General features: G+C 41.1%; 1 protein-coding gene across 1 annotated transcript in view; it reads right to left on the reverse strand.

Annotated features, from left to right (window-relative positions):
• Positions 1-12,833, reverse strand: part of fndc5a (fibronectin type III domain containing 5a) — a 64,307-nt gene that overhangs the window by 8,341 nt on the left and 43,133 nt on the right. The window contains exons 3-4 of the mRNA XM_068006943.1: positions 12,197-12,389; positions 651-743 (exon numbers count right to left, since the gene is read on the reverse strand). Coding sequence (XP_067863044.1) covers positions 651-743; positions 12,197-12,389 — 286 coding nt within the window. The remainder of the gene's footprint in view (positions 1-650; positions 744-12,196; positions 12,390-12,833) is intronic.

Here is a 12,833-nt window from a genome sequence, read left to right on the forward strand (position 1 = left end):
GGTGGTGGTGGAATGATTTATAAAAAAGGATGAGGATTTTGAATTTAGTCTGTTTGAGGACTGGGTGCCCCTGAAGGTTGGTGAAGACAAGTTGATGGGCAGCAGAGGTTTAGAGTTTTGGACAAGTTAAGGTGCAGCATGGTAGACTGACAAGGAGAAGAGGTGATGAATGAATAGATAAGGGTTTTGGCACAGGGAAGGGAGTAAGGAATGAGGTGGGAAATGTTGTGGATGTTGAATTACGCAGTCTTAGTGACGGATAAGTACGGGGTGGGGTTAACAGTGGGATCTTGTAACCTTCTAATAATTCTAAGTGGTGCAATTGGCTACAAGTAAAGAACTTGTTAATTGTTGGATTTGTGCAGGGTTCAATCCTAGCTGATAAAGGGTTGTAAGCATATGACCCGCATTTAACAAACAAATCAATTAATATTTCTAGACTGGATAACAGAAGCTTACTAAATATTGAATGAAGTGGTTTGGTAATAATGTTTGCGATTTCCCTAAGTGCTCAAAAATGCTTTTCAATTTGAAATGAAAAACAAACCCCACATCCTCTCACATTGCCAGATTGAACAGCGAGCTAAACAAAAATAAGTTAATATTTCCTCGAATTCCAAGAGGGAAACAGATGTAGAACAAACACCCACCTGCCCACATGACTAGAACAACCACAATAATGATCATCTCGCCTGTCCTTAGTTGTGTATAACGTCGCTGCAGCATCTGTGCTTTCACCTCATCTGTAAGTGAAAGATTAAACAGCTAACTGAGTGACAGAAGCATTAGATAAAATTGGGAATCAACTAGTAAAACTATTTAACTACTGAAAAAATATCAGACAACTTACACTGCGATTTATCAGTATGACTGAAGTTACTGTTTACATCAGGGAGCATTAAAATCCTTTGTAAACACTCAAATACACTGCATAATGATTGCAGGAAAATTACTTGTTGAAAATTTGTAATGCTGAATATCATAATGCAGGATTATAGAAATGTAAAGATATACTGAAGACGTTTAGACTGCTGTACATAAGTATAAGCTGTCGACACATTGCTAAACATATAAGTATGCAGGGAAAAAGATTTCTTCTGTGCAGTTGGCGTTGCAAAATGGTAGAAATTGTAGTTTATAAACAGGTTGATGATTTTGCTACATTTAGCAGATGCTGTAAGTCTTCTCCGGTGGCTAGTGCTGCATCAGGTTTCCCTCCCAATTTCTTCCTCTTACTGCTTCCTCTTTCTATGTCCATGTCCCTCGCTATCTGCTCCCACATTCGTCTCCATCCTTCTCAAAGGGGGAATGAGTGTGGAAACACTGCTGGGGCCAAGTTACCCGAGATGTGAAATTTAATTTAGGGAGAGAGAGCTGGGGAATGATGAGGATTGCAGTAAGGCATAATGAAAGCAGGAGGGAGGGACTGGGAAGTTAGGGCCATACTTTCTTCTGTTTGATAAGTTTAACGAAAATTTAGATGTGTACAATGGTGAAATATGTGCCAGTGCAGTATTTGTCTGTTTAATGATGCTTTGAGGATTGTTCCTATCCAAAAAGGGGTTCATAAAATGAATAAAAAAGATAAACAAAACAGATTTTGATACGTTAATCCTTTGTTAGAGGCCAATCAGGAAGGAGATTATTTAAAAGGGGAATACTTAACTTCAGTCATTCCTGGCCTTGGAGCTTAGTTTTTTTACTTTTTACTTGGCTCAGCAGCAATACTGTGGGCCGTTGTCAGCCCACTGCCGCCCCACTTCCCATTTGTTCATCCCCTCACCTCCAGGGCTTGCCTGTGGCCTAGCTCGGTATCCATGCCGACTAATTTTGAGAAGGCCTCAAACAGCTAGTTACATTGGGTCCATGGCTCGCGGTTTTTATGGAAATGAAGCTCAAGGCGCAATTTGGAAGGGGACTTCATGCGTCCATCTTTAGGCGTGTGCTCGGGTCGCACTGCCCACTTTGCTCCAGTTCCCAGTGCAAAACCAATTTCTCGGCCTTGGTCTTGACCCTGGTGCAAAGCTATGAAGATCGACTAGTATATTAAAAATCTTATGCCTGTATGTACTTCCAGTCTACAAAGCCTTAGGCCTTGATATTATTCACCCACCCACCGACATTGGGCACGAGAGCATCAGGGGAACGATTAAAATGTGAAATCCATGTAACCTGATCCCAACGTGCTACACACGCACCCGCCGCCATTTTTGCAGCGGTGGCTATCGGGGCGTCCGTGTGTCCCGCCGTGGAGAGGCGGGATGCTTATTTACATATTTAAATGGGGCTCCTACAGTCCAATTGGAAGCCTGATTTGAAATTAACTGTTGCTGCATGGGTTTCCCAGGGGTCGGGAAACTCGGCAGTGAAATGGAGGCAGGAACTGCCGGCTCCCCATGGTAAGTGGCTCTTTTAGCAAGCAGGAGCAGGAGTGATCCCCCCCCCACCCAGGCCCTTCAAGGAAGCCTTTGGCCTTCCCCCAGCCCCGATCTTCAGCCTCCCTCCCCCAGCCCCGATCTCCAACCTCTTACCCCCCCCCCCACCCCACCAGCCTTCCCAATCGCAGGCCTCATCCCCCAGCTTTCCCGATCATGGGCCTCCCCCCCCGCCAACCCTTCCGATCACGGCCTCCCACCCCAGCCCTCCCATGCCAGCCGGACCTACAAGATGCAAATGAGGCCCGGTCTTGCCAGGTTCTTCGGCCGATTTCAACCTCACTTTCACCATCCCCAACTCCCCGTAACTATCGGGGCCTTACTTTTTGTTGACATAAAAACATGACAAAAATAGGACAACTTTTTCCAATTTTAATCCCCTACGTCCACATTCATAATGGAAACCGTGAGGTAGAAATTAGTGTGGCCCAAAATTGGACCTTGGGCCTAATCTAAATATTCCGGGCTTACTGCGCCTCCACAGGCAGCTCACACTTCTCCAGGATTGAATTTTGGGCGGGCTGCCTGCCTCGCCAGCAACGGCCCTCAGGTAATTTACAGGGAAAGGGTTATGGGAAGGCCTTGCGATTGGAAATGGGGGGTTCCCGGGGAGGGGCAGGTCTAAACTTTGCTCTTCCGGGCCCCACAAAGAAATGTTTTTAAAGTTTTAAAACCTACCTGTTTGGGCCTCTTCTACCTACTAGGTTTCACTTGGCAGAACAGCCACAACAGCTTCTCCACTCAAGTCACTGGTTAAGATGGCAGTTGGGACCCAATGACATCATCAAAGCCCGATCTGCATATTTAAAGAAGGACCCCGCTGTGACCTTCCTGCCTGCTTAGAAGAACAGGGTAAAATGGAAGACTGTGGGAAGGAAATGGGATGTCAGAGGGCATGTCTCTTGGGCAATTTTAACGGCTCACCTGCCCAGTTTCTGCTGGGTGGGCCAGGTTAAAATTACCCCTTTAATTTAGACTCCCTTTGTGCAACGCCATGGGGGATTGACAGGTAATTTTATAAACTAAAGTGGATTGGGCATGTTGATCATATAATCTAACATTACTCAGTAGGTTACAGTATATTTCATGTTCAAATGATCAACATTCTTAATAAATATATATTTTTAAGCAGCAATGTATCACTAGCTTTGTTAAAGGTCTACTTGGTGCTTCAGCCGTGGCTCAGTGGTAGTACTCTCACCTCTGAGTCTGAAGATCGTGGGTTCAAGCCCCACTCCAGAGACTTGAGCCCATAATGTAGGCTCTCACTTCACTGCAGACTGAGGGAGCACTACACTGTCAGAAGTGCCGTTTTTCAGATGAGACATTAAACGGAGGCCCTGTCTGCCCTCTCAGGTGAATGTAAAAGATTTCATGGCACTATTTCAAAGAAAAGCAGGGGAGATCTCCTTGGTGCCCTGGCCAATATTTAACCCTCAATCAACATCACTAAAACAGATTATCTGGCCAATTATCTCATTGCTGTTTGTGGGACCTTATTGTGCGCAAATTGGCTGCCACATTTCCCCATATTACAATAGTGACTACACTTCAAAAGTACTTAATTAGCTGTAAAGCCCTTTGGGACGTCTTGAAGTCATGAAAGGCGCTATATAAATGCAAGTTCTTTCTTTCAGCCGTGGCTGAGGTTGGGAGCATATTAACTCAGTGATTTGAGCCTTCTTTAGCTATCTGCTAGGTTTTAGATAAATTATGGCCTTCCACCTTGCATAAGCATTCCTGTGTGATGAGGCATAACCTTGATAATCTGATTTACATATGAGCATTTCAATACATCAATTTGGTTGAGTTCCTACAGATAGCTGTAAAAATAAAATGAAGGGATCAGGAAAATGAATTTATAATTTACCTGCACTGTTCACTGCACTAATATGCCATCTGGTACAATGAGAAAAGTAAGAACTGTCTCCAACAAAACAAAAATTCATTGCAAAAGTACTGGTAGGAGTGTAGCACAATCCATTATACAGTACTAAAGTGCTTGTACACACCCAACAAGAGAAGAAAATGAACATCGGACACCCATTTGAAGATTTTCATTAGGCCAAAAAAGTGCAGTATATGCTTCCTGTGCTGACTTGACCTTGATTTTTGGTTATGTAAGTAAGACCACTTCCAAACAGTGATGTTGCATTGATTTTTCATTGTGTAGTGTAACGGAGTTATTGAAGATCATCAGGTTGAACTAGCACGGTGTGATATTAATAGCAAATGCACTAACGCATTTGAACGATATTCTTTGCTATTTTAACAAAGGTATAAAATAGGTTGATGCTTATCTTAAAATAGCAGACAAAGGAATTTCAAATGGATTTGCTAACAAGTTTGTTACTAATATCCTAGTGTGATTTGAACCTCTAAGAGAGAGTGAAACAGCAACACGTGGGTTGCTAACACTTAAGGTATGTCTCTATTTGATACCATGAATGCAAGAACTGCTGCAGTATTCTGTAACAAGTCAGTGGCAAAGCTTCACACACTGCTCCTCTTGGAACTCCTTCAAATTCTTCTAGCCTTTTGCATGTCAGAAACCACCAGGGTCACTGTTGTGAGATATTTCAACTTACAATAGTTGCTTACAGCTATGTTATGGCAGCTAACAACCAAAAAAAGAATTGTGGAGTGTATACCAACAGTGTAGTGATTCTATCAGAGCTTAACAAATGTATTGTATAGACAAAATATTGGGCTGGATTTTGCTCTAAAAATAACGGCGGGGTTAACAACGCTCACCGTTATTTCAGTGCAAATGATACAGCAACTTCCAGTGACTGCACGTGCAGTTAAACGGGGAAATCCGGAAGTTGTTGTACCAGATGCCCTGCTCCTCCAGAAGCTGTGCGGGAAGGAAATCTCACCGGCTGACTCATCGTTCAGATGAATGGAACAGCGTGAAGTTCCTGCACTGACCTGATGGATACAAAGCAATCTCACCAAAAAAAGGTACGTCAAGTTATTTAAATCTAAGTGCCCTTTTTAACAGCGTGATAAGTTTTAATGACTGTCAAACATCCTCTCTGGCACTGAAGATTAACTTTTAGAAGTGTGGCTTCTCATTCCTTTTGATTTTTATTGTTGTTGGACATTTAAGAAAAAATAATTTTTTTAGAATTTTTATTTTTTTACTTTTTCTTTCTGTTTCTGTCCCTTAATTCAATATTTCTTTCCTTCTCTTTATTTTGCTTTCTGTACATTGAATTTACTCTTCTAACTTACATTTCCTGGTTCTGACTCTGCGTGGATTGTTAAGGTGCTTTAATCTGATTGATTAAGGGATAGACAGTTGCTTGCCCCGTTCACACAGGTCCCAGACACCCTGTAGAGGGCGCCCCACAAGAGCAACTTGTCATGAAAAAAACGAAAAGTTTGTAGGTAAGTGCAAGTCTAACAAGCAGCAGGCGTCGTTCGTTCACCGCTCAGAGGAAAATCCAGCCCATTTAGTTTGCAAGCAGAGGTTGAAGTAGTCTGGGACACTGTTCCAGTTCTTGGCTCACTGCTACTTACAGTCTTTTGATCTTCTCATCGGAGTTGTTAAGTCTTTGTTTTCCTTGGGCCTTTCACAATCTTGCCTGATTAGTAAAAGATTGAAATATGCCTTCTGAGGATGCTCCAGTTTTGAATCCAGAGTTCTTTCATTTGTGGCTCTCCAAATGTGCTTTCCCCTCCCGCTGTTCATTAGTGGATTTGTTTTGCCGCTATCCCTGGCTGCTGGCCTGACTTCTGTTGCTCTCCCTGGTAACTGGATTCACAGACGTCCTAATTGGGAGAGGAATACTCTCGCTGTTTTGTGCACAAGTCTAAGGTTCAACAAATGGCAGTACTATGTACAGTAATACTCCACTTAAAAAATGGCTCATTTCAGAATGACACAAGATCATTAAGTTGTTAAAACTGCAATAAGCAACTGTTTCCCTAAATTTATTTATTGATCTTAATCTAGCAAACAAAACCTGTAATAATGCAATAACAACTATCTATTTCTGGTCAAAATATGAATACATTGATATAAAATTGCAAGGTCAAAATAATTCATCCATCCAAAATGGAGACCTTGAGAGAGTGAGCTCCCGAAATACTCAGAGGAAGACCCCAAGATACCAAGAAAAAGAGACCCTTTGAGAGAATGAGTCCCCAGATACCATCAGAGAGAAAGGACTATTCTGAAAGATCCATTTTTTCTTTTTCCTTATTTTTTCTTTTTTTGAAAGTGTCAGCCTGGGCTCAGTGGTTCAAACCCCACTCTAGAGACTTAAGCACATAATCTAGGCTGACACTTCAGCAGTACTGAGCAGCGCTGCACTGTCAAAGGATGAGATGTTAAACCAAGGCCCTGTCTGCCCTCTCAGATGGATGTAAAAGATCTCAAGGCACTATGCAAAGATAGTAGGGGAGTTCTCCCATTGTCCTGGCCAATATTTATCCCTCAACCAATACCTAAAACAGATTATCTGATTGTTTAGCCCATTGCTGTTTGTGGGACATTGCTGTGTGCAAATTGGCTCGTGCATTTCCTTACATATCAATAATGACTACACTTCAAAAGTACTTAATTGGCTGTGAATCGCTTTGGGATGTCCTGAGGATGTAAAAGCACTATATAAATGCAAGTTCTTTCTTTCTATCTTTCTTTCTTAAAAAACTCTAAATGCATTCAACTATTCAGCCCTGTCCTGTCCTACAACATCTGAATTTTCTTTACATTTCTAATGTTGAATATTAATGAATGGCCCTTTGCCTTATATAAATACTGTACATTTATAATCTCTATTGTGTGTCTGATCTATCTAAAGCTTATTTAGACATTGTTTTTAAAAAAAATCCCCTTTTTCACTTTCTCCTTGTCCTCTTCTTTTCCCGATGATGGTGATTACTACCTGCAACTCTTAGGTGCTTCACACAACAACAACAATTTGCATTTATATAGCATCTTTAACGTAATAAAATGTCCCAAGGCGCATTACAGGAGCATAATGAGACAAAATTTGACACTGAGCCACGCAAAGAGATATTAGGACAGGTGACCAAAAGCTTGGTCAAAGAGGTAGATTTTAAGGAATGACTTAGAGGAGTGAGAGGTTTAGAGAGGGAATTCCAGAGCTTAGGGCCTAGGCAGCTGAAGGCACAGCTGCCAATGGTGGAGTGAATGAAATCAGGGATGCACGAGTTGCCATTCTTCCTGTGTGAATCTTGGCAGTGAGCCTCGGTGGGGTATTCAACCATGGGGAACATTATTATTGAGCCCAATCCTATTCTAACCAGGTGTTTGCACATGTCGATTTCCAACAGTAGTCATTGGATGGTGATCAAGAATGGAAATTCTGGCCAGTTATTTTCTTTCCTTGGCCTGTGAACAATGAGGTTAATTGTAGAACCTTCCTGTGCTGGCACAGCTCAGTCAGACAACAGCACAAGGATTGAACCTGGTGTGTATGGCTTAGTGCAATAATATTCGGTCTTTGGGAAGAGTTTCATCAGAACAGCTATAAATTTGTACAATTCTATTACTGTGAAATCAGTTAAACAATTCTTGTAGCTGGGTTTACCCTATAAAAGCAGGTAGGATTTGGATTCACTTTAGATTTTATTGATTTACTTGATTCTCAATCAATTCACAAACATCATGATTATAAGGTCATGGGTGGGGTATGAATTAGTTCTTCATACGTTGCGTGTGTTGGCAACACGCCTGAGGAATGATTGAGGGGAGAATGGTGGAATTACTTTGATTTTCTATTTATATGGCCTTGAAGTAATGCTGTGGGATACTAGTGTATGAATAATTAATACATTTGTCTGAAATTCTTCTATTTGTTATTTTAGTTTGTTTAAAATGATTGCCTCTGATAAGATACAGAATCAAATTTCACAAAGAGGCTAAGTATTTGTATAGCAGTGTGCCACAGCGTAATTTCAAGGCCTATGAGTTTAATATGCAGCATTAAACACCATTCATATTCAGGATTAAAGTTGTATTTTAGATTGCCTCTGCATTAACACCATTCATCCATTTACCATTTAATCATCAAACAATGTTTAATTCAAATCAAGAGCCCCAGGGCTTGCCCCTTCGATGAAATCTGAATGACTTGCATTTCGGAGAGTGTTAGCAGAGATATTAGAGGAACAATCCTGCAGGCAGCAAGGCAGAGGTGACACCTTGTTGCACATTAAACATACTAATTGCTGATCATTTAAATTTCTTCAAAGAAAGTAAGTGATTATGTGAGATGAATAAATAGAAGAAATGAATTCTACACTTTATATAATAATTACCGCCAGTGTCTTTTATGTTTCATTTTACGCTAACAGTGTGACCATCTAATTGATTACTGTATTAATTCAGCTATAGTCTACCATCCACAGTACATATATAATGTATATTCTGTTTGAATGTAATAGTTATCTTGATGCCAATATTTCATTACTTTATCATTCTGAAGTAATAAAGATAAAATGGATTTATAGCACATCTAACTGGAGCAGAAGTAATTCAATTTAACCACTTTCTCTTTAGTTCTGATTGTGAAAAAACTGTTGTATTATTAAAGTTCTCATTTCTTGGGTACCAGTTATTTCTTTTACAAGATTTTTCAAGGACATACACATTACATTATATATATATATATATATATATATATATATATAAATAACTAAAATTGGACTGTGCAACCCAGTTAGATATGAAATGGGTCTTGTATCGAGCTTTATTGACAAGAGTATGAGAATGTACAAAATAGAATAAAATATTAAGAACAGCTACAGTAAAAAGAGGATCACAGCTTAAAAATGTTGCATAACCATCAGTACACCTTTTCTGACCAGTAATAAACCACCAATAATGGGACTGTTTTGTTGCAAATGACTTGTAGTGCATTTTGGTCATTATTATTGCTGACGTACGTTATTGTAGCTGGATCCACAGGGATACTGTAGCATGGCATCAACGTAACACAATTACAGAAACAAAACATGTGCAGCAGAACTCACTGTCCAGTTATGCTACAGCTATACAAAGCCCTGGTTAGACCACACCTGGAGTACAGTGTTCAGTTCTGGGCACCGCACCTTAGGAAGGATACATTGGCCTCAAAGGGAGTGCAGTGTAGATGTACTAGAATGACACCTGGACTCCAAGGATTAAATTACAAGTAGAGATTACACAAATATAGGGTTGTAGTCCCTAGAATTTAGAAGATTAAGGGGTGATGTGATCAAAGTTTTCAAGATATTAAGAGGAACTGATAGGGTAGATAGAGAGAAACTATTTCCAATGGGTGTGGGGGTCTAGGACTAGGGGACATAGCCTAAAAATTAGAGCCAGGACTTTCAGGAGTGAAGTTAGGAAACACTTCTACACGCAAAGGGTGGTAGAAGATTGGAACTCTTCTCCACAAATGGCAGTTGATGCTAGCTCAATTGTTCATTTTAAATCTGAGATTGATAGATTTTTGTTAACCTAAGGTATTAAGGGATATGGAGCTAAGGGGATATATGGAATTAGGTCACAGATCAGCTATGATCTCATTGAATGGTGGAATAGACTTGAGGGGCTAAATGGCCTACTCCTGTTCCTATGTTCCTAAACTTTTGACCACCCAACTTCCCTTCCTGGCCCCCATGGTAGCTGACATTTTAAAGGGTTCCCTCTCATTCGGCACTGTTGGGCCCTTCTTTCAAAACCACCATGATAACTCACATCTCAAAAAACCCTCAACCCCTCTGTCCTTGCAAACTCCTGCCCCATCTCCAACCTATCTTTCCTCTCTTATGTCCTTGAATGTGTTGTTGCCTCTCAAATCCCTGTACAAATCTCTCCAATCTGGTTTCCATGCCTGACACTGCACCAAAATAATCCCAACCAAAGTTACAAATTTACACTCTCTGTGACCATGATCATGGTGCCTTATCACTCCTCATCCTCCTCAATATCTAGGCATTTTTGAGAAGGGTGACGACACCACCCTCTTCAATGTCTCTCCTCCACAGTCTAGCTTGGTGGGACTGCCCTCGCTTGGTTTTACTCTTACCTATCTGATGATAGCCAGAACATCTCCAGCATTGTACCATTGCCACCAGTTCCATTCTCTCCCTGGCCAATGTCTCAGACTGAACCAGACTGTTCCCAACTTCAGCATCTTATTCGACCCCAAGCTGAGCCCACATCCTCTCCATCGCAAACACTGCCTACTTTCACTTCTGTAACATTGCCCACCTCTATGCCTGCCTCAGCCCATCTGCTGCTGAAACCCACATCCATGCCTTTGTCACCTCCAGATTTGACAATTCCAATGCTCTCCTCTCTGGTCTCCCATCCTTCATCCTCTGTAAATTTCAGCTCATCCTAAATGCTGCTGCCCATATCCTGTCCTGCGGCATCCTGCTCACCCATCATCCCTGTCCTCACTGACCTACATTGGTTCCCAGTCCCACAATGCCTCTAATTTGAAATTCTCATCCTCGTGTTTAAATCCCTGCATGGCCTTGCCCCTCCCTATCTCTGTAATCTTGTGCAGCACTATACCCCTGTATTATCTACTGTTCTGACTCTGGCCTTTTATGTATCCACTCTCTCTTTACCCCATTATTGATGGCTACCTAGGCCTCACATTCTGAAATTCCCTCCTTATATCCACCCTACTTGCTTACCTCCCACTCCTCTTTTAAGATCCTCCTTAAAACCTACCTTTTGGCCAACTCTTGGTCATCCCTCCTAATATCTCCTTCTTTGGCTCACCCTCAGTTTTTTAGTTAAGCCTCTGTTAAATGCTTTGGAACAGTTTTCTACATTAAAGTTGTTATATAAATGCAAGTTGTTGTTGCTGTTAATTTCCCACAGGAAGGGTTTTTAGTGTCATTGTCAATGTAAATTTTCCAGTGGCAAATGCTTATCTGATTTTCTTTTCAAAATGCCTAAAATCCAGCTAACATGCCTTTCCATTCAGGACCTGGAAAGTAACCCTGATCTTTTTGTTTGGAGGACAACATCTGCTTTGGAGATATTACTCTGCATGCCAATAATTTAGAAATTTTTATTTGCCCTTAGGGTGTGGGCGATGCGGGCAAAGCCGTATATATTGCCCATCCCTAGTTGCCCTGAGAAGGTGGTGGTGGGCCTTCTTCTTGAGAAGCAGTCCTTGTGGTGATGGTGCTCCCAAACTGGCGTTGGGTAGGAAATTACAGGATTCTGGCCTAGTGACGATGAAAGAATTGCGATATGTGTCCAAGTCGGGATGGCGTGTAACGTGGATGGAAAATTTGGAGATAATGGCGTTCCCACAATGTTACTGCTCTTGTTCTTCTGAGTGGCAGAGGTCACAGGGGAGGGAATTAAAACTATAATACTCTATACTACCTTACCTTGCTAATTACGAAAAACTAAATGCTGTTGTCCTCCATCAGTCTCCAGGGGGTATTTCTTGTTAAACAGCAAACTACATATATCCATGCCTTTAACATTTTTTCAGTCTTCTCAAAGCTTTACAATATCCTCTTTTCCTCTAAGCCTGTGTGCGCCTGTGTTTTCTGGTGGTGCATCAGTAATGAGGATTACAATAAAAACTTCTGCCGATGTAAAGTCAGTTAACAAGATGGGTATTTAATTACATATACAGAACTAAACGCTATTAAAAATCTTTGCAAGTTATTCAGAATTGTAATATCCAGTTGCAAAATGCAGCCAGTAGCCAGATCCTGCTCCAATCACTCAGCCATTCTATTAAAGAGTATAGGTTTACCGTTACCTTTTGAGGCTAATTTCTCAGCTTCCTTTGGGGTCCTAAAAGAGATAGGGTCACTAGCTGGACTCACACCGCTCAGGCTAATAGACTGAACGTGGACAATATACTCAGTGTCTTCCTCTAAATCCCACAGTACACAGGAACGGGTCGTGGTGTTCACTTCCTGGATAAGGCGTAGCATTCGCACATCCTTTTTCTAGAAAAAAAGTATATTTGTTACTGATCAATGAAAAAAATTACACTTTGAACATTTGTAACAAAATCAATGGGATGATACATTATTTTGAATATGAGAATTTAGAGACATTCCCTTAATACCGGTAAGGGCTATTTCAATTCTGCAATTAATTCACCAGTTAGAGCCAGACTGGAGAAGTAAGTCAGTTTGCAAGATGGGGGGAGACTGGTACCAATGGGCAGAACAGCAGAATCAAGTTTTAACTTTTTCTTTGTAAATGGTTTAATTGTCACCTTTAAAGTCTGGTTAAGTAAGATTCAATAGTGTCACATGGTAATCACCTATACATAAGTTTTACATAGCCAGAGGATTTACTGTGCATGTAAGGTTACATTGCAAATATACATTAACAGGTACATAGATAGCTGTGTACAGCAGTATGCTCAATTGGGAATTTTCCAA

The sequence above is a fragment of the Heptranchias perlo genome, chromosome 26 (genome assembly GCF_035084215.1).
Source record: "Heptranchias perlo isolate sHepPer1 chromosome 26, sHepPer1.hap1, whole genome shotgun sequence".
In the NCBI taxonomy this organism is placed as follows: Eukaryota; Metazoa; Chordata; class Chondrichthyes; order Hexanchiformes; family Hexanchidae; genus Heptranchias; species Heptranchias perlo.